Here is a 21,466-nt window from a genome sequence, read left to right as displayed (position 1 = left end):
AGCAGAGGCAGGGCTTGTCCCCTGGTCCTTCCTCCTCCTCCAGGGAGGAAGAGGAGATAGCAGCTGCATGGGGTGGACCTGAGGGGGCTGGGTAGGGCCTGGCACTCCTGGCAAAGAGGACAAGACCCTCGCTATGGCTGGGCTGAGGGGGCTGCCACCCTCTGTCTGCCTCCTGGGCTCTGCCTTGGAGGCTCCCACTGGTGCTGCTCTGGGTTGGGGGGCCACGGAGAGCCCCAGGCTGCCTGCCCCTGGGTTGGGGGATGGTGGAAGCTGAGGGGGCCACCCCTCCGTGCTCTCCTGGCCCAGGACTCACTGCCCAGGGTGAGGGAGGCAGGACCAGACACACAGTCTGTCTGCCTGTCCATCTTCTCATCCATCCTCTTGGAAAATGTGTGGGGCAGGCTCCGGGCTGACATCAGCCGCCAGTGGTGAACACAGCCAGTATTTCCAGGTGCTCTCCCGGAGACCCTGGCCAGAGGGCCAGGGTGGTGGGCACAGGCGGGGGAGGAGCCCTGAAAGTTAGGGAGACCTTCCCAGAGGGGAGATCCTATGGAAGAGTCGCCAGAGCCCCCAGGTCCCCTGTCTGCACAGTTGCAGCCAATGCATCAGAGGCGACTACCATGATGATAATTATCACTAACGAGTGGGAGGAGGAGGAGATTAGCTGGGGTGCCCAGGGCTGCCTTGTGGAGGCACCGCCTCCTGGGGGATAGTGTGGGGCCCCTCTCCCAATGGCAGCCCCCCAGAGGGTGGGCCTGAGAAGGATGTAACAGAAGTTGAAGTATTTGCACCCTTTCCACTCTCTGAAGGGAACCCAGGCCAGGCCAACAGGAGCCCTGGCAAAGAGTGGGAGGTCATGCCTGCAGCTGGAGGGGTGACCCCAACTCCCACTCCAGAAAGGCCCCCAGAGACATCTCCAGAAGCCCAAAACCTTGAGTTCCAGTAGAGCATTTTCAACTCTTCTTTTTGGTTTTGTTTGTTTTTTTTTGGACACTTCTTCAAATAAAACCTTCCACTCAGCTTGGAGCTATTCTCTCTGATGGGTGTGGGTGCCGGGAGTGGAGCGGATGCCCCAAGAGGCACCTCAAAGCCCTCCCCACACTGTTTAACACCACAGGCCCAGTCCCACCACACCCATTTTCCAGCTGAGGTGCCTGGGAGCTGGGAAAGGGTGGTGGCCTGCTTGCGGACAGGGGTCCCAGACTGCGGGGACTCAGGAATCGAAACACCAAGCATTGGGGGTCCGGTTTATTCACTGCAGCAACCGCAGGCCAGTACCAGGCCCCAGGGGGTGAGGCAGGGTGAGGGGTGAGACCCGGCATCGTCTACCATGAGCCCCTGAGCACAGGCACGCTGCACCCCACCTGTGCCACACGAAGGGCAGGGACTGAGATGGCAGGTGGAGAGCTGCATGGGCAGGCAGCTCATTTCAGGAGAACCCCCGGCTTCCCCCCGCCTGGCTCCTGCCAGGCCCAGCCCCTGGTCCATTTTGCTGAGTAGTGAAGCCAAGTCCAGCACGGCTTACCCTGCCAAGAGCAGACAGGGTCTCCTCAAACCCCCTGCCTCCCCCCAAACACCCCAGTGGCCCAAGGACCTGAGTTCCCCTCAGGGAGTCAGGGGCAGACCCCAGCTCCAAAATTCACGCAAATTCAGTACTCCACTCCATAACGTAGCAGGGTTTGGTTTTATATAAAAATAACAGGTTTCCCCAAATCTTTGCTCTGGGGAAACATGCATGTTCTCTGCGTGGCTTTATGTACCATCCTTCTACCCGTGGTGGTCCTGGTGGGTAGGGGGGTACGGGGTAGGAGGGTGGGGGGCAGTGTGCCTTGTCAATCCTGTCTGGGGCCAGCTTCGTGGTCGCTGGGCGCCTGGGTCCTTACCCCTGCTCCACCTGCCCGGTGCCGCCGTCACTGGTGGAGGTAGGCTTCCAGCCAGACGTCACCAGACTTCTTCAGGGACCTTGGGAGGCAGGGGTGGGGGTGGGGATTAGGGACTGCCCTGCAGGATGCTACTGATCCTTGTCCCGGGATGATGTGGGAGGTGGGGGGAGAGTCTCCTTCCTCCTGGGGCAGGCATCTGTGTAGGGCCAGGGATGGGGGGGGTGGCTGGAGAGAGGCTAAGCATGCATTCACTGGAGTGGGATATAAACCAGGAATGGCAGGGGGCGGGGTACGGCCAAGACCAGGCAGGAACCAAGTGGGCCTGTCCCTCCGTCCCCAGCTCTCCCTGTTGCCTCCTCAGAGTGAAAGTGACAGTCCTCTCAGGCCTGGCCTAGCCCCACTGTCCGCTCATGGAGCTCCAGCCCAGTCGGCCGCCTCCCTCCTCGCACCTGCCTCAGGGCCTCCGTCCCCGCTGTTCCTTCTTTCTGGAATGCTCTTCCCGCAGAGGTCCTGGGGCCAGCCTCCCCACCCCCCACCCCGCCACCTCACCAGGTCTGCAGACGTCACCTTAAAATACAGTCCACCCTACCACTGTTTTGAAAACTGCAGGCCCCACCTGGCACTCCCGATCCCCTGATCTGTCCTTTTATGGGGGGGGAGGGGGCAGAGGGAAGGGGAGGGGATTGTTTGGCTTTTGTGGTCATAGCCCTACTCCCATCCTCATATTTTCTGAAATCTAGTTATTTATTATTTTTACTGCTGGTTTTTTGTTTCCCCTGCTAGAATGTCAGCTGCAGGAAGGCAGGGGTCTTGGCCTGGTCTGTTCAGATATACTCCGGGCAACCAGGGCAGGGCCCGGGCAGGGGGTCCTACATCCACTCTGTGTGGACGAGCCTAGAAAGGCGGGCCGGCCAGGGAGGGCCTCGCAGGCCAACTCTCGGCAGGGAGGGGTCTGGGTGGACTCCGAGAGCCGAGTGCTCGGGTGGGGGCTGGCTGGGATGAGGGAAGCCCCCCGAGCTGAGGGGCCCAGGTGCGCCCTTACCCGACAATGTCCACCAGGGCGGTGAGGAAGGGCTTCACCTCGTAGCTGAGGCCGTGCTTGGCGCACAACGCCCTGACCAGCGGGGCCACCCTGCGGTAGTTGTGCCGTGGCATCGTGGGGAAGAGGCTGGGGGGTGGAGAGCGTATGCTGGCACTGAGTGGGGAGGAGCCAGTGGGTGCCCCTGCCCCTTCCTCACCTCCCCAGCCCTGCTCACGGCCTCTCCCGGGGGCCCCCAGCTATCTAGGGTTTGTGTGTTGGTCTCCGGAGGGAAAGATGGGGCTCCTGGCCCAGCCCCTGGGCTCAGGCCTCACGCCCCGCCCCCATCGCCCCTCCCCAAGCCCCCTCCCCGCGCTGGGCAGCACTCACTGGTGCTCGATCTGGAAGTTGAGGTGCCCGCTGAACCAGTCGTTGAAGAGTGAGGACTCCACGTTGCAGGTGGCTGCCAGCTGCCAGGGGTGAGTGGGGTGCAGGTGAGTGAGGCTGGGACCCTCCCTCCCCCTCCCCACCATGGGCCCAGCCCACCCTGCCCCACCCCTACCTGCGAGCTGGCCCAGTCGCGGTGCTTCTCGTGGCCGATCTCCTTGGGGATGTGGTTTATCTGCGTGATCCACACGAACCAGTGGCTCTCCAGGACCCTGTAGGGGGAGGCTCAGGCACTGCCCACACCCAGCTCACCACTCAGGCACCCGGGGTGCAAGGGGAGTCTGAAGGGTAGGCTGTCACCCAGACCTGGGCCTCAGCTTCCGCCTCTGTACAATGGGACTGCACTCAGTCGTCCCTCGCCAGGGGTTAAAGACGCTGAATGGAGCCGTGTCCTGGTGAGGCCAAGAAGGGCCACTGCGAAGGCAGGCTGCTTCCCCCGATCTGTGGCACCTGTGCTCCCACCCTTCTCCTGTTCGTTCCATTCTCCCAACAACCCAGGGAGGGGTGCTGCTGCCCCCATTCTGCAGATGGGTAAACAGAGGCTCTGGGGGTGGGGGGCTGGGGTCAAGGCACCCTGCTGGCCACGTGGCAACTCCCAGCACCCTGCCGTTTCCCATCTGGCCATACCTGACAGCAACAAAGAGGAGCAGTGTCCCGGGGGTGCCGTAGAAGGGGACATAGGACAAGAAGAAGCGGCAGTAGAAGCTGGCAGCCCAGAGCAAGTCCTGTGGAGGAGGGTGGGGGTGATAGCGGGGGCTCCAGGCAGCAGGGGCCTGGGAGGGGGAATCACCCTCTCTGCAGTTCCATTTGCCCTGGCCTCGGACAGGTCACTGCCCCTCCCTGGGCCTCAGTTTTCTCAGCTGGGTAATGGGACAGGGTCTCTTCCCTGTTGACCTGATGGGACTAAGCATGGAGGTGAAGGAGCTGTGACACGGGGACGGGGTGGTGTCTGGGAGACAAATGCCTGGCAGAGTCAGCCCTAGAAGGAACTTGTCCAGGAAGGATACCCCTACCTGGATAGACACGCACCATGCCCCCCGCACACATGCTTGCTCTCCCCCTGCGCACAAACACCAACAGTGCCACGTACACACTCCCTCTTCCCCTGCACGCACACACGCACTGCAACATCATGCACATACCTGTTTGCATCATGGACAGGTGCGGCCCTCCTGCAAGCCCATCTGCTGCCACCCCAGCTGTGTGCCCGGGGAACCTGAGCAGGGGCCCCCCACTCACCGCCCACTGCATGCACACCAGCATGTACGCCAGGTTTTCCACTTCAAAGTTCACCAGGGTGAGCAGCGGTGGACCAACTGCAGAGGGCAGAGCAGGAGAAGGCTCAGGCGCAGGCCGGGCACCGGGGCAGGGTGGGCAGTGAGGGTTGGGGAAGGGGGCTCTGTTAGTCCAGGCAGGCCAAGGGACTCAGGGTTGCTGCTGCCCAGCTGGGATGGCCTGGGTGGCCTGGATTCCACTCACTGCCTCGGTCTTCGAGGCCTCCCCAGGCTGGCCCTCACCCCACTGCCTCCAACCCTCTCCTGCTGCAGGTCAGTGGCATTACAGGAGCCAGCCTCCCCCTCACCTCAACCCGGCCCTTGAATCCTCAATCTGTCCACCCCAACAGTTACCGAAGCCCCTTAGAGCGCTGGACACCCTGATGTGAGGGCAGGAGGGAATTCTGACTAGGGATTGGGAAAGTTCTGGGCAGGGCTGTGACTGCATCTGGTTGGAAGTTATCGTCAGCTGGGGGCATAGCTAGGGCATTGGCCCGGCTGTCGGAGAGCCTGTACAGGCTGTAGGCTGGGGCGAGGGGGACAGGGGTGTGCACATGGCAATGAGGGTTAGCAAGTTGGCCGCTTCCCCAGGTGGTGGCTGGGAGCCAGCTAGGGTCTGCGTGGGGAGGACGAGCCATGTCCCCCACCCCACCCCACCCCAGCTCAGGAGGACAAATGGGCACTCACTCAGGAAGAAGTACAGGTGCTGGTGGTTGTAGGGCAGATATCTGCGCTTCTTCTTGCCGTACTGTGGAGGCAGGGGGCAGCTGGGGGAGCAGGTCTCCAGGCCCTCCCTCTCCTGGGCAGGGGCGGGGAGCTGGCTGCAGCCACTCCAGGCTCTAGCAAATGGGGCTGTCATCCCCGCAGGCTGGGAGGTGGGATGGAGAACCTCCGGGGGGCCTGGGCATGGCCTGGAGCTAGAATCGGGTGGGGGCTGGGCCGGGCTGCAGGGCTCCATCGCTGCCAGTCCCCCCTTAGCCCCAGGCCCGGCCCGAGTGGGTCCACACGCTCCCTCCCCACGCACCTCCACAGACGACTCTCCCAGGAGGAACACGGGCGCCACGGTCACATCTGGGTCCTTGTGGAAGACGTTGGGCTTGGCGTGGTGCTGGGAGTGGCGAAAGTTCCACCAGTGGGCGGAGAAGCCCTGTGAGGGGCGAGGAGGGCTCTCAGAGGTGGGGGCTGGGCTGTGCCCACCCCTCCCCGCCCACACACCCGGGCAGACCCAGCTCCTGCCTCCCCACTCCCACTTCCACCCCCATCCTCACCCTCACCTTCAGCTGCCCCATCACAAACTGCTGGGCCATGTGGTTCCAGCGGGACTTCCGGAAGACGGAGGAGTGGCCCAGGTCGTGCTGCAGACACCAGCACTGGGCCTGGGGAGAGAGGCAGGTCAGGCAGGGGCAGGTGGGCCTGCGCCTGGGAGGAAACCTTAGCGGGGACGCAAATCGCGGAGGTGCCCGACTTTGGCTTGGGAGAAGGGAACTAGCCTCCTTGGGGCCCCAGTCCCGGAGCCCCAGTGAGCCCTTTTAGCTCACAGGGCACCCCCACAGCTAATGCTGCGGGCAAGTAAGTTTCAGGGAGGTTGAGGCACTTGCAAGTCCGTCACGGAGCTGTGGGGCTGAGCCGGCCTTCTGATGCCATGTCCTGTGCTCACTCGGGCTTTGTCAAATAAGGAGCTTCTTTGGACTTATTTAAAATGCAGCTAAACCCACAGATGAAATGACTTAGGGGGCCCTCTGGCTGTTCACTCATTCATTCACTCAGCAAACACGTCCAGAGTGCTGGCGAGCGCCGGCCCCGTGTCTGCTGGGCAGGCCAGGGAGCTGCAACACGGTGGTGGGGTCACCTGGGAGATGGCTAGGATGAGGGCGGCGAGGATGCTGGGCACCCAGCCCGGGCCCAGGAGGTAGACGATGAGCCAGGCGAGCGCCTCCATGGCCAGGATGTGGCCCAGCAGGAGAGCGAAGAAGGCAGGCTTGGCTTCAAACAGCTTCATGTCCTCGGCTGCCTGGCGCAGGGCTCGGAAGTCCTCAACCAGCTGGGCCTGTCACAGGTGGAGCTGGCCGGTCATCCAAGGGAGAGAGGCCCCAGCTGTCCCCAGGATCCCCCACCCACCCATCACAGCTCCCCAAGCCTCAGTCACTCTCCCCAGGGCCAGGCCCTAGGGGTGTGGTTGAAAGGGGACGGAGGGACGAGAGGACCCAGGCTGGGGTGTGAGCTGGGGAGCTGGCTGGCAGAGGAGGTCCCCCCAAAGGTGTGGGGTGCGTGAGACCAGAGGCGGCCAGAGCAGGGAACACCTTAAGAGATGAGCTCATCTAAAACCTCATTGTGGACGGGGATGCTGGGGCGCAGTGCAGGGAAGGGGCTCGCTGGGGACCATCAGCAAGTGTCCAGCCAAGCCAGATCTGGAGCCGTCACTGTGACAGCCAGCCCAGGAAGAGATGGTAACCCCAGCACCAGTCCCAAGCCCCCGGGGAATGGGGAGGGAAGGCTCCCACCTCTTCCAGCTCCCCCTGGGGGACCTGGCCCTCATCAGAGCCCTGCTCACATTTTGGGGTCCGTCCTGGCTGGGCTCCTCCGGGGCCAGCTCACCAATCAGCAGGGGCTGCAGGAACTTGCGCACAAAATTGAGGTCCTGGTGGAAGGCGCGGAAGGCATCCTGAAGGGGAGGTGGAGAGACAGACAGACAGCTAAGGTGATGGACAGAGACAGGGTAAACCAGACTCCTGATGGGTCAGCAGGGCTGTCAGACAGACAGACAGATGGGAATCTGGCTGCTTGTTCAGTGGTCACAGAAAGAGAATCAAATGGGTCAGCTGTGCCCAGGAGCACCCCCACCCCCCATCCTCCCTGGGTGCCCTGCTCGACACCCCTCGCCGGCTGGGCCCTTTCTGTTTCGTCCAGCACGGCGGGGGGCGGGGGGGGGACCTTTGCCAAACCTGGCTGAGTGTATCAAAATCTGGATTTACAGAATGGCCCCCCTGGGAGACTGATTTCTTTCATCAGAGAGTTCAGCTTTTGCAAAAAGGTCTCTGACAAGTTTTCTTTAAACCGTCCACTTCCCTGCTGCATGTAAAATAAAATTTGGGTCATAACCGCTAGATTTGCCCAGCTTTTTGAAACACAGGCACTAGGTAAAGTGTGGCTGGGGAAACTTGTCTTTGAGAACCACTGGGCCACTGAGGGGAAGAAAAAAATCAAACAAAGGGCCTCACTGACTGGGCCACAAGTCCTGGGGGAATTGCAAGGAAGGCACTGGAACAGTTAAACATTTGACTGAATAAGCAGAAAATATTAAAAAAAATTTTTTATGGTAAATGAAATAAATTCCCTAACACTTCTGTGACTCTGTAACAGCTGGGAGTGGGAATGGGGTACAATGCAAGGGGAAGAAGAGAAAAGAAAGAGGGGTGAGAGAAACAGCAGCAAAGAAAGAGAAAGGGCTGGTGCAGCAGGAAGCAGCCCAGGTGATTCTGAAGTGTCCGTAAACTTGAACGTCACACCTTCCATCATTCCCCGTGGCCTCGGTGTACTTAGCTCACTAACTGCTCCACAGCTCTTCATTGATTTTAATCCCGGCACCTTCAGAGGCCTTCTCAATGGGACAGCCATAGCCACACCACACCGGACGGCAGAAGCAGTGGCTGGGGTGGCTGTCCCCAAGGGCTGCTAAAGGAGGCACCTCCGAAGGAGCTGAGCCCGAGCAGGGGCCCCCTTTGGTCCTGGAGATAATAACCCTACCAGCTTCCGGGGTGTGTTCAAACAGAAGTGACCGCTGGGCCCAAATCACTGCCCAACATCCCGCATCACTCCGGAAGGAATCCCCACAGGCCCCTCGAACCCCCATTTAGAGGCTGCATCCACAGAACCCTCCCTAAGGCCCCCCTCTCCTGTGGTGCTGATTGCTTGCTCCCTCACAGGCCCAGGGCAGCCTGGGGTCCCAGGGGCTGTGAGGGTGGGGCTTCTAGAAGGATCCGAGCCCTGGGGCCTCTTCCTGGTCTTCGTTGCAGGGAAGGGGCTGCATAAGTGCGGACCTCAATCCCTCTAGGGACAGGGGAGGGCCAGACCATGAATAAGGGACCGAAAACTGGGAGAAGGGGTATAAGGGGAGGCTGGGGACCCACGGGAAGGTGCCTGGGTTGGGTGTCTTACCTGGGGAGCTGGGGCTGGTGTTGGCAGAGCAGCCAGGAGGGGAGCCCGCTTTTGGGGCTCGGCTGAACCCCCTTGCAATGTGACCCTGAGCTATCCCCCCTCACCCCCGGGCCTCGATTTCCTTGGCAAACCGTGGGGACAAGATTTCAGGGCCCTCTGGCTCTGGGTCGCTGAGTGTTGACTTCGATTCCCTCTTGTTTGCTTTGAAACTCCCCTGGAAGCACAAAGAGGCACACGGGCACAGAGGCACACGGGCACACACAAAAACATGCCCAAGGGCGCACACGCAGCACAGAAAGGCAGCGTCTCTTACACACGCGCACACACGTGTGGACACACCCAACCCCTCCCAGCAAGCAGGCTCAGACACACAGACACACCCAGAAACAGGCACACAGGAACATCGGGAAGACCCAGCCTGCACAGGGGCACACACGCGGCACACACACAGCACCGATGCGTGTACTGCGGGCACAGCCCCAGGATTTCCTCCCTCCCAGCCCTTCCCTCTCCCATCGCCTGTGCCTGCCCCGGGGCCACCCCAGCACCCAGTGGTTCCCCAGGTGCCCCAGGGCCACCCCCTTTAGCTGAGGAGCTGGAGGAGCAGGCCAGCCCCCCTACTCCTTTCCCCTGGTCCCATCTGCACAGGCCCGGTCCTGCCTTGGCACTGAGGCGGAGACCGAGGCAGGCCTTTGGCCAGCAGGCCAGGCTCTCGGGGCTGGGCGGGCACCGCTGAGCCTGGCTTCTTGCGCTCTCAGAGGGCACTGGCAAAGTCCTTGGCCTCCGACTGAAACCCAATGCACCCGCAAACGGCTTCTTGTGGCCCTATGACTTTGAACAAGTACCCACCTCTCTGGGCTTCTGCTTGAGGACACGGGGATGTGGCAGAAGTTTAGACTCAGAGAAGTTGAGCCACTTACCCAGATCACACAGCCCCATCTGGTGGAGGTCTGACTGTAGGAGTGCTCTGTGGCCTCTCAGCCCTTACCCAGGCCGGCCACGCCTGAGCCCGAGTGGGGAGAGGGCCTCCCACATGGAGAGGAGGGGGTGGGGGGTCCTCGCCACGAGGCAGGTCGCCATCCTGAGCAAAAGACCCAACTGCATGAACCCTGGGCTGTGGGGGACAAGAGGGTGGTCCTGGTGTTTGTCGGGCTGCAGTGACTGAGTTTAGGGCACACAGGGAAGGCCCAGGCTGGACCATGTGACACAACCCACCCCTGGTGTGCCCAGAAGCTTCCTTCTGGGGCATGTGGGCCAGACCTGTGACCCCTGAAGAGGTCGAAGGGGGACTCGAGGTCTCTCGCTGGGTCTTGAGCAGAGTTAGGTGAACTGCTAGAATAAAAAGGGCTCCCCTAAAAGGAAATCCCTGATGGTGGGGGGCAGAATCTGTTCACAGCGGCATCCTTGGGGGGTCTTTGGAGCCTGGCACCCAGCAGGTGCTCAATAAGTAGGGGTGAATCGGCGGAGGATAGAGCCAGCCCCCCATGGCCCCAGGAGTGATGGGGACACCTGCCCAGGTCACAGTGAGCACGTGGCAGAGCTGGGATTCAAACCCAGGTCTGTCTTCTGAGATGTCCACATTCCCCCAGGGTACAGTGCTTACCGCCCAGCCCCGCCTCGGATCCTGGAAACCTCAGAGCTCCCCACTGAGTTCCCCAGAGACTTGGGTTAAGGGGCAGGGGTGGGGGGCGAGGCAGGGGGTGCACTCTGGAGTCCGCCTGCCCGGGGTGGAACCTAAGCCACCCCTTATTAGCTGTGGTGCCTCAGACAAGATCGCGTCTGCTCCACTCTGTATCCCTTATCAGTACAAGGGGGACCGACAGGCCCATCTTGGGGGGTTGCTGGAGGACCGAGTGGTCAGTCAAGCACTTAGAACGGGCCTGGCGTCCAGCAAGTTCTGCACCGCAGGAGCTCTTATCCATGCCCCCGCTGCCCTCCCACCCACGCCCCTTCTTCCACTTGCTGAGGGTTAGTGCCTGCAGTGAGGGCTTTCAGGCACGGCAGGAGAATGGAGCTGGCGTCCTATCTGTCCAGTGCTGGGCGAGCCTGAGGCTGGGAAGCAGGGGGTGGCTGGCAGCTTCCTTCCACCCCAGAAGCATGATGTAGGGGTGGGCAGTTTTGGTCACTCCCCAAAGAATCAGGAATGTTCCAGATGAGGAAGGGGGTAGAGCAGGGAATGCAGCACGGCTGCGGGGGGCTTGGGTGATCTGGTGTGTCCTTAAAGCCTCTGCTGAGGAGGTGGAAGAGGGTTGTGGAGATTGGGGAGGGGATATGGCCCAGAGGACACTCCCCAGACATCCCTCCCCCTCCCAGGAGGAGCGATAAACCAGGAACTCCTTCCCATGCTCTCCCTGCACATCCATCATGGCACATCCAGCTCCCGTCTGTGCCTGTGGGAAGCCAACCCTGCCCCCCAGCACTGCTGTGTCCCCAGGGCAGGGCTGACACACACCTCAGTCCTCTTCCACCATGTCGCTGACCCAGGGGTGGACCCAGAACAGCCGGGTCCCCTCCCATGTGGTCCTTTCCCCACCCTGATCTCTGTCTGTTCGCAGCTATTTCATCAGAAACCCACAGCAACCTGGGCAACCTTGGAGAAAGACCCCTACCCAACTGGAATGGGGGCACTGCGGCCCCTCTGGGGAAGGAGCATGGGAGGGTGGGGGCATTGCAGAAAACGCCCACCGGCGCCCACAAGGTCAGACTTCATGGGGAGTGGCCGTTAGGCAATGGGGCTTATGAGGCAGCCAGCATGGCGGGTGGGAGCAGGGTGTGGGCTCAGGAGCCAGACCGTCTGGGTTCACAGCCAGCTGCACTTCTAGGACAAGACCCTGAACAAACCCCCATCCACTGCCCCATCCTTGCTCCAGATCCTCGGGCCTGCCCCTCCAGACACAAACCCCACCTCCCCAGCCCATGGATGAAGGTCCCTCACTTCAAGAGCCCTGAGAAGGTCACATCGCCTCATTCATTTGCATTCTTGGTCTCTTCATCTGCAGAATGGGGTAATAAAAGTTCCCACCTTATAAGGTTGTTAAGGGAATTAAATTAGTTACCATGTCTACAACACTCAAAATAGCATGTTTAACAACTCTTGGCGGCAATTACTACGATGCAGCCTCTGGCAGCAGCATTGTCCACTCCCTCCCCCAGCTCAGGTCAGGACGAGAGGGGTCACCTAGAGGGAGCGTCCTGGGGCAAAGCCATGACCCTCGAGCTGCCCTGTCAGAGGGGGCTCAGAAAGCCTATAGGATCTTGGCGTCCCCACCCACCCACAGCTCTGAAGGCTGTATCCCAAAGGGCATCAGGAGCTTGTGAGAAACACCCTACTTTCACACAGTAGCCAGGGAGATGGGACTTCCCTTGGCAACCCTGAGGGAGCTGTGGGGTTCACCAGTCCTATGGGAACAGGGCTTCGAGGACCACAACAACCAGGCACCATCCCCTCAGTTCACCTGGGAAGAAAGTTGGGTTTTTTTTTTGGTTGTTTTTTTTTTTGGTAAATAAAAAAAGTAGAACTCCATTTTATTTTTTTTTAAGGCCATTTTTTCATAAAAGAGCAGTTTCTGTTTCTAATAAGTATTAACGAAAATTTAATTTGAGCTTTTCTATAAATTTTCTACCTCCAACAATGGCTTTTCTTGTACAAGACATACCAGACATCTTTTTATGCTACTTTTCCTTTCCTAAGAAAAGCACTGTATCTTCAAGAGGGACTATTTCCAAGATTAGTATTAAAAATATTGTTAAAGACTTTAAAGGTGGCTCACCTGCAAGTACCTTGATGAAGTAAAAAAGTAACAAGCAGGTCACTCTAAAATAGCCATTCCAAATATCTGTGTTTAAACCATTTTTACAACTGTTTATTTTGCAAAAATGCACCCCAAGTCCAAAGTAACTATGTTTTAACAATCTTTTGGCCAAAAAAATTAATTTAAATACCCTTTCAGTTAAATCTTATAAACCTGATATCTAGAAAATATTAAGTCTGTCTTAAAAAGTTCAGATTCTAAAGCATTTCTAAGGCACAGTGTCCTGGAAGACAAGTGTGCTTCTGCTGGAGGAGAGTATTTGGATCTCCATTATGCTGACAGGAAACTGAGGCCCAGAGGGGAAGGGACGTGCCCAAGGTGTTAGAGTCAGGCCTGCTGGCTCCCTCTCTACCTCCCTGAGCCCCCTCTGAGGGCACCTCTCATTGTGCCTGACACCCACAGCTTCACTTGCCCTCTGTCCTGGCCACGCTCTTAATCAGGGTCCAGTTGAAGGGCCGCCTCTTCCAAGAAGCTTCTCCTGACTGTCCTAGGCAAGGGCAGGTTCCCGGCATCCCTTCTCCCAGCCCTGCCCTTCTCCTGGGAGGCTCTGCATTCCCATTAGGTAATCACCCAGGATCCTCACCCGCCCCAGGGATCCTTTTGGATGTACATCAGATTCCCTGTTCAGCCCTCCATGGCTCCCACCACACTTAGAATGAAACCTAAGTCTTTCCAAGAGCATAAAGCCCAGCAGGAGCCAGCCTCTGCCACCCCTCTCCCCGCTGCTCTCTCCTCCAGCCACACTGACCACTGAACCACTCCCTGAACACACCAAGGACGGCCCTACTCTGAGCCTCTGCTCTAGGGGGTCCTTCTGTGGGCAACTCCCTCCCCCCAGGTCTCCCCACTTTGTTTTATTTGCAGCTATATCCACAAGGGTTAGAAGAGAGGTTGGCACACAGCGAGGCTCACTGAAGAGCGGCTGATAGATCTAATGATTAAACGTCTGAAGGATTAATGAATGAAATAAAACAGCTAAGCGGCACTGCAGACTCGTCATTAAGAGCCCAGGCTGGGGATCCAAATCCGAGACCAACCACTTCATTTAAAGTCACTTTGTCTCTCTGTGCCTCAGTTTTCTCAGTTGTCAAGTGGGAATCACAATAGTCCCGGCCTCCTAGGATTACCTTGAGGAGTAAGAGAGTGTGTCTATAAAACAAACCCTGAGCTCAGAGCCTGGGACATAGTGGGTGCTTGGTGAGCGGCCTCGGTTTACTTCTGCCAGCAGCAGCCTGGCCTCTCCCCTCCCTGGCCAGCTCTCCTGGTCTCCGGCTGCCTGTGCATCTTTGACAAACCTGGCCCAGGGCCCAGAGTGCTCTCCCCAAGGCACCCGGCTTTGTATCCCAGGATGGCCATATTCTGACTTCACTGTACAGGAACTCTGGGAATTTCCTGGCAGGAAGGCTTCTGTTGCCTGGACATGAAAACAGCTGATGGGCAGCTGGGAGGAGGAGGCCACCGGAACCCAGCCCTGGGAGGATGGCGGCCCCACCCCCACCTGAGCTCCAGGGTCTGTGATGGGGCAACCAGGGTCTGGGCTTGGCTACACAGCCACAGGGCACTGGGCCAGCCCAACCCCTGGCCCGCCGTGTGAGCCCATCATGGACAAACACCGAGGTAGGTTCCTTTCCGCTGGCCACCTTGCAACCCCTTTGGCCCAAATGGACCACGTATTTTCAGCAACCCCAGCCCAGCGTTTGGGTCTTGGGGAAGTCAAGAGACTGCTAAGGTAAGCCCTCTCTGTTATAGGCAGGGACAGAACCAGACAAGGTCACCCAAGCAACGGGGTGGCCGTGCCTCGGCTGTTCCACTGTACTTTACAGTTTGCAAGGCACATTTGCACTCAACAGCTGGCAACAGGTACTGAGCACAACTACTGCCTGCCAGCCCTGGGGCCACGGAGTTGAGAAGACCCAGTGCTGCCCTCAGGGGGCTCAGTTTTCCCCATTTTACAGATGAGGAAACTGAGGCTCAAAGAATTGATGTGCCTCCTGGCTCAGAGTCACTCACAGCCTCCAACGGCAGAGCCAGGACTCCACCCCAGGAACAGAGAGGTGTTTTTGGTTATTTGTTTAATGGAACTGGGAACACAGATGTTCCTGGCCATGAATCAATTAGGAAATTATCGGATAGAGGTCTCAGGGTGTCAAGGTAAATGTAAGATGAGGATCCCACATAGGAGAGCCCCCAGCACAAGCCTGGCCACCAAGCAGGAACAGCATTTAATAGATGCTGTTCTTTCCCCTTGCATGCACCATCCTCTCCTACAGGTTGGAGGTTGAAAAAGCCAGTGTGGACACCCATGGGACCTTCAAAGGACAGCCAGGGAACAGCTAGGCCCAGTGGAGAGGAGCTGTGGCACTCATGACCGCCCCCCCATGCTCACAGAAATGCACATGCATACAACTATACACATATGCAACTGCATGCACACAAAACCATGTGCACACACAACTGCATGCACGTACAACTGCACACACACAACCACACACACACACTTCACACACATGCCTGCAGGCATTCACACACATACACACCCTCCCCCCCAGCCCTTCACACACGTGCAGGCAATTGCACACACACAGGCCTGCACATGTGCCTACCCAGAGGCAGAAACTGGAGCACACACCCACACATGCTTGCACACTCATTGGTCCAAAGGTTGCTTCAACTCTAGGGCTCTGCTGTTCTCTTGTGCCAACAACCAGCCCCTCGGCCCTCATGGACAAGGCTTGCTGCCAGTTTCTAGAGTTTCAGGCCTCGGCTCTGGGTGGCTTCTGACTCTAATCCCTCAGTTTCCTGGGGTGGAAGTGGGGAAAAGAGACATGTTTTCCTAAAAGAGCCCTTGCGAAGACTGCCCCACCCCTGGCGGAAGGCAGTAGGCAGAGGGTCAGCAGTCCTGGGAACAGGACACACTCCCTATTGCTGTCTCAAGTTCCTCCATTAGAGACTGACGACCTTCCCAGGACCCAGGGGGGCCACCCCAGAATTTGGGATGATCAAGGACAGTGCCTTGTGGTCCCTACCCGCCTTCCTCCTGCCAAGAAGCCTGGTCCCAGTAGGTTGCCCCATCGCCGGGGCCCAGGCGATGGCCCTGCTGGGCCAGGCCACCTCCCTCCCTGGCTAAGACATGTCCGGACTTGGGTTGAGAAGGGGAAGTCGGGGTCCCCAGGGGCCAGCCTGCTCCTGTGCTCCTGGGGTGAATGTGCTTCCTGACCAGGCCCACCCCGGTCTGGCTGGCAAAGTCCCCCACAGGCAGCTGCCAGCCCAGGAAAGGTGAGTCACTGACCCTTGGAGCCATTTACAGCAGCTTTGGGGAAAGCCACAGACCTCCCGGCCCTGCTCAGGCCTTGCTGCCCAGCCCCCCAGTCTCTGATGGCACAGCCTTGCCTGCCCCGGTACCCAGCAAGCACCCAGCATGGGGGACCTGGTCTGGGCAACCTCAAAGCAACAGAGAGGACCCCACCCAGGACAGGCTCTCTCTGCCATGACACACCCACTCCTGAGAGTCCCTCCCTTCCCCAGAGACCTGCCCCACCCCAGCCTGGTAGCCAGATGGGGTGTGGGGACCCTCTCTGCAGACACATGGCCTTTTTACCCACATCTGGCCTTTTTACCCCACATCCGGCCCCTGGCTGGTCCATCTCAACTCTGGGTTCCAGGCTGAGGTCAAGGGTCAGCGAGGGTGGGAAGGCCCCGTAGGTAGAGCGATGCACAAAGCCCACCACCCAGACCCCCGCGAGCCCCAGCGAGCCCCAGGCTCGGTCCCCGCCAGCGGTGGGCTTCCTACCGTGGCATCCTCGCCGCCGTGGTGGCCGATGAGGCGGCTGCCCCCCGGGTGCCTCTGTGCCCAGCGGCTGATGTCGTAGACGCGGCGCTCAATGACCAGCCACTTGTCGCCCGGCAGGTCGTGCTGGCGGATCTGCTCCCAGCGGAAGGTGGGCGGCGGCGCCCCCCGCTGCGCGGGCCCCTCCCGAGGCCCCGGACCCCCGCCGGGCTCCCCGACGCTGCCCATGGCTGCGCGCAAAAGTCCTCGTGAACCCGGGAGGCCGCAGGGGTCCGAGTGAGGCACCGAGGGCACCCAGGTGGCCTTCCCGGGGGCTCCCTCGGCCGCCACCGGCTCCTCTCCGGCCCCGCCCCTGCCGCTGCGGCCGCCGTAGGAGCGTGCGCCCGCCCGGCTCTCGGCGCAGGGAACTTTTCCCTTCCTTATAACCGCGCCGGCCGCGCCCCGCCACCCCCTCGTCCCGGCCCCCGGGCTCGCCTGCCCCGCGCCGACTCCAATCCCCGCGCAGCGCCGCCGCCGCCATTGGCTGCGCCCGCGCTCGGGCCGGCCGCGGAGGGCGGTGTCGAGGGGGTCCCGCCCCGCCCGGGAGCGCTGCGGCCACCACGCCCGGCCCTGCCCGCGGGGCACCGCGCCGCCCCCTCCCGCGCGCCCCCAGGTGCGGAGCGACGCGGGCTTCGGAGACGCGCGGCACACGCCGGCGGCCCGACGCGGAAGCCGGCGGGGCCTGGAGTCAGGGTCTGCGGATAGTGTGCCGGGGGCCTAGGGGCTTCCAGCCGCGCGTGCTGGAACACCAAATCCCGAGCGCGCAGAGGAGGGACACTCGCTCCGGGTGGCCCTAAACAGCCTTCAAACAGCGGGCCCGCGAAGTCTGCGCGCTGAGGCCGCGGTCGGCGTGGCGGGGACCGGCCCCGCCACCCCCGCCGCTTACCGGACTGAGGTCGCCGCGGCCACACGGCTCCGCTGGGCCGGGTGGTGGGTCCCGCCTCCAAGGCTGCGGGACCCGCGGAGCGGCGGCCACTAGACAGGGACGGGAGCCCCCAAAGCCGAGAGGCCAATACCATCTTTCACGGGGGGCGGGGGTGGGGTGGGGTGTGCTCCGATGGATGGCTTGCTTGTTACCTGCCTCCCTTATATTTTACTTAAATAAATTCAAGTCCTCTGGAGAGTGTAGGTAGCTCCCCAAATGGCTCTGAATTTCTTTGAGATAAAGATACCCCTTCCTAAAAGTTAGATGTGCACACCCACGGAGGAGTGAAATCAGACTGAGGTTATGTGGTTACAGAGGTCAGGTTATCATCGAGACCTGTGGTTATCAAACTCCAATGAGCATCACAGTCACCGGGAGGGGAGCTCCTGATTCAGTAGTTCTGGGTTAGGGCCAAAGATTTTGCATTTCTAACAAGTTCCCAGGTGATGGTGATACATTGGTCTGGGGTGGGGTTGGGGGGCAGTACGTTTTGAGAATCTTAAGTGTTTTTCTCTGAGGTACTAGTATTTTGTCTTGGTCTAACAATCTGTAAACAATCGTTGTAGTATGCCTGTGTGAGGGGCCCTTTCCTTCCCTAGTGAAAGTGAGTTATTTCATGTGGTCGCCTACTTGACCCAGAGGGACATTAAAGGTCATGAGACCTCCCCAAGGAGGAAAGAATGTACAAATAGTCTGTAAACAAAGCAGTGAAACGCCCCTGCCGTGATCACTGTTAACGAATCTCCACTCCCCGGTGTCTGTCACAAGACCCCAGCAGAACTCTGTTCTCACACCCTCTGGAATGTCTTTGTCCCAATCCTTGTAAACCACCCCCCCCCCGGGCACCCCCACCCCCACTCCCCACCCCACTCTTTGCAGAGCTCTGACTTCCAACTTTCCTGGCCAGCTGCTTCTGTGGAACCATCTCTCCTGTCCGTAAGTCCCATTAAACTCGCGTCTAACTCCATACCTGGCGTGTTCTTGGGTCTTGGGGCTGAGCTGGGTTGGAACAACTTGTGCAAGGGGAGGACCAGGGCCTGCAGAAAAGGGGAGGGAGGAGGGTCAGAGTTCTCCCGAAAGGGGACTGGTCCCCACTCCCCCACTCCTCTACCCCCACCCCACCCCCACCCTCACCACGCCTTACATTTGGTTGCTAGGACAACGGGTGGGGCCCTTGCCCGTCAGCATGGCCCAGCAGCCTGGGCCCTCTGCACTGGGGTTTCTGCCCTTTTTTGGTGCTCGCCCCCTTCTCTCTGTTTCTGTGTGTTTGGGAAAGTAGAGGGGCCAGTGACCCAGGCCCAGGGTGACTGCAGATCCCCCCCAGCATGTCCACACATGGGCACAGGAATGGATAAGGCAGCCTCTTGGAGGAAATATGCTCTCTGCATCAAAATCCAGCCCCTTGCAATGTGAAATATGACTCCCGGGGAGGAATCTAGACCCGGCATTGTGGGATGGAGAACATCTTCTTGACCAAAAGGGGGATGTGAAAGGAAATGAAGTAAGTTTCAGTGGCTGAGGGATCACTCTGGTGGGCACTCTTATGCACAATACAGACAGCCCTTTTTAGGTTCTAATGAATTGGAATAGCTAGCAGTAAATACCTGAAACTATCAAACTACAACCCAGAACCCATGAATCTTGAAGATGATTGTATAAAAATGTAGCTTATGAGGGGTGACAATATGATTGGGAAAGCCATATGGACCACAGTCCCCTTTGTCCAGTGTATGAATGGATGAGTAGAAAACCGGGGCGGGGCAGGGAGCGAAGGTACCCAGTGTTCTTTTTTACTTTAATTGTTCTTTTTCACTTTAAGTTTTATTCTTATTATTTTTGTGTGTGTGGTGATGAAAATGTTTAAAAATTAATTTTGGTGATGAATACACGACTATATAATGGTACTGTGAACAACTGAATGTACGCTTTGTATGACTGCATGGTATGTGAATATATCTCAATAAAAATGAATTAAAAAAAAAAAAATCCAGCTTCTTGGCCTTCTCCCATCTTCAGCATCCCCAAGTGGTCAGAGGCCATCCAGGAGCTCCTTCCCTGGGCCCGCGGGCTTGGAACCCTGGGTGCTGGCCTGGTCTTGGCCTTTGTGCCTGTTTGTGTGGCTGCCTGTGGTAGTGAGGGATGATGAAGATGATGGCCTGAACATCATCATCATCTCCCAGGAAGTGAAGCAAGGACAGTCCCAGACTATGCCACCTTCTCCAGCTGCTTCATCCCAGCAGGTTGGGGGCCCTTGCCTGGGGGCATGTGTCCCAGGGAAGCCTGGAGTGTGAGACCCTCCTCCCCGCACAGAATGAACAGCTTCCCACATCATTTCTCTGCTGACCTGGGAGCTTTCGCTTTACCCCCCTGAGTGGCTCTTACAACTTTTAGGGAGTCAGGGAGCCTGGGAGAGTTGGGACTCCGTTCTCCCCAAACCCTGAAGTCAGGCAGCTGAGGCCCCTCAGACCACCTGGAAAAGGAGAGGCACTGAAGGACATTCCTGAGCTGTCATGGGGCCACTGCCAGAGGGTTGGGTTTGAGGGTTTGGACAGCGGGGACGGCTGGTCAAAAGGCAGGGGAAGGTCTAGCCAGCTGTGGCATTTGGGGACTGGGGTGGAGCTTGACCTCTGCCCCTCCAACCACTTGAATGCAGCCCTGTCCCACTCCCTAATGGACTCACTTGGGACCTGTCTTCTCCCTGCTACAAGCCACCACACCAGCTTCTGGTTGTTCCCTTGTGGAACCTTCAGCCCCTGTGCTGGGGCCAAGTGGTGCTTGGTAGGGTGCCAGATAGGTACAGCAGTAGCCCTGCCTGGCAAGTTTGAGAAAAGGCCCTTGGGCTACTCAAAGTCCAGGCCTGAGTCTGCAGCAGACACACAAAGCTGACTCAAGCTAGAGCTTTGTGATTTGGCATTGAGTTAAAGCTGACCGCACTACAACCCTTCTGAGGAGGGAGTGTTCCAGATAAGCAGGACCCAGAATTATGCAAGAGCTGTTTGGGGCCATTTAGGGCAGGAGCCACCATCCTACTGGCCTCAAAAGACCCTCCCTGGAGGTATGGCACGGCCGAGCGCAGAATGCTAGAGTAGAAAAGGGCTGCAGAGGCCATTTCGCCCAGCCTTCCCAATTCGCAGATGAAAAAACTGAGGCCCAGAGAGCAGTGATTTGCCTCAAATACACCGCCCTGTCCGGACTCAAATCAGGATGGCCTTGCAGATTGTAAAATGTGACACGATAGCGAATCCTTCTGAGGTGTGCACGGAGTTTGTGTCCTGTGTCCCCTCTCTCAGAGGTCAGAGGTGAGTGCTGGCTTGTAAGAGATGGCCAAGGCGAGTTAAGATGGTTCCCTCATGCCAGGGCACGTAGAAAGCCTGAGTGAGTTCTCTAGAAAATTCTAACACAACTCTTGTGGATGATGTCAGGTAACCCTCCCCACCCAAACTCCACAGCCTTGAGCTCTTCTGGAGAGCTTATGGAGCAGGGCTGGAGGCAGCTGCAGTGGGATAAGGATGTGGCAAACAAACCTGGATTCAAATTCCAGCTCTGCTACTGCTGAGCCTCCGTTTCCACTACTCTTAAAAACAGGGAAAGGCCAAATTTAGTGTCAGGCCTGTTGTAGGTGATTAAAGAGTCTGCAAGGTTGGTTAATTGTGTGTCACACCTCACCGACCTCGTTGTGTGGTCCCATCCTCAGTCTGTTCATCTGCAAAATGAGGATGGTGATTCATGGGGATTGCGTGAATTAGTTCATTTGAAGGCCTTGGAGTCAATCATGTCTGGCATATGACAAGTGTTCAGGTAGTAGCTATTGTTTGGGGGATACCGAGGCCAGTGTGTGTGTGTCCCTTGGTCTCTCACACACACACCCCTGCCCCCCTCTGTATCTCAGTTATTTGTTCCCGATGGCCCCACCAAGGGCCTAACCACAGGCAGAGCCCCTCAAGGGCAGGCAGAGCAAGTCTGGGGTGTGGGGCCCTACATCTGGCCTCCAAAGTGTCACCTGATTATCTCCTTGGTCCTGGGCAAGAGTGGAGCAAGGGCACAGATGCTGCGGGCAGGGAAGGGCAGCTCAGGGCCCAGACATTCATCCTCCTTTGACTACCAGCTGACCTGGGATTGACACATA

At 58.7% G+C, this 21,466-nt stretch overlaps 1 protein-coding gene across 1 annotated transcript; it reads right to left on the bottom strand.

The window, feature by feature from the left end:
• Positions 1–1,233: 1,233 nt before the first annotated feature.
• Positions 1,234–16,752, bottom strand: FADS3 (fatty acid desaturase 3). The gene is made up of 13 exons (XM_037840757.1): positions 16,380–16,752; positions 7,174–7,284; positions 6,472–6,669; positions 5,897–5,998; positions 5,647–5,769; positions 5,310–5,370; positions 4,588–4,664; positions 3,976–4,073; positions 3,464–3,560; positions 3,292–3,371; positions 2,926–3,051; positions 1,884–1,962; positions 1,234–1,526 (listed from the first exon to the last, which is right to left on the bottom strand). Exons 1-12 carry the CDS (start codon positions 16,602–16,604, stop codon positions 1,911–1,913), a joined length of 1,350 nt encoding a protein of 449 aa, XP_037696685.1. The 5' UTR covers positions 16,605–16,752; the 3' UTR covers positions 1,234–1,526; positions 1,884–1,910.
• Between the last annotated feature and the right edge of the window lie 4,714 nt (positions 16,753–21,466).

The sequence above is a fragment of the Choloepus didactylus genome, chromosome 6 (assembly GCF_015220235.1).
Source record: "Choloepus didactylus isolate mChoDid1 chromosome 6, mChoDid1.pri, whole genome shotgun sequence".
In the NCBI taxonomy this organism is placed as follows: Eukaryota; Metazoa; Chordata; class Mammalia; order Pilosa; family Megalonychidae; genus Choloepus; species Choloepus didactylus.
The sequence above is the reverse complement of the archived record's forward strand: the minus strand, read 5'-3'. Positions and strand labels throughout refer to the sequence as shown.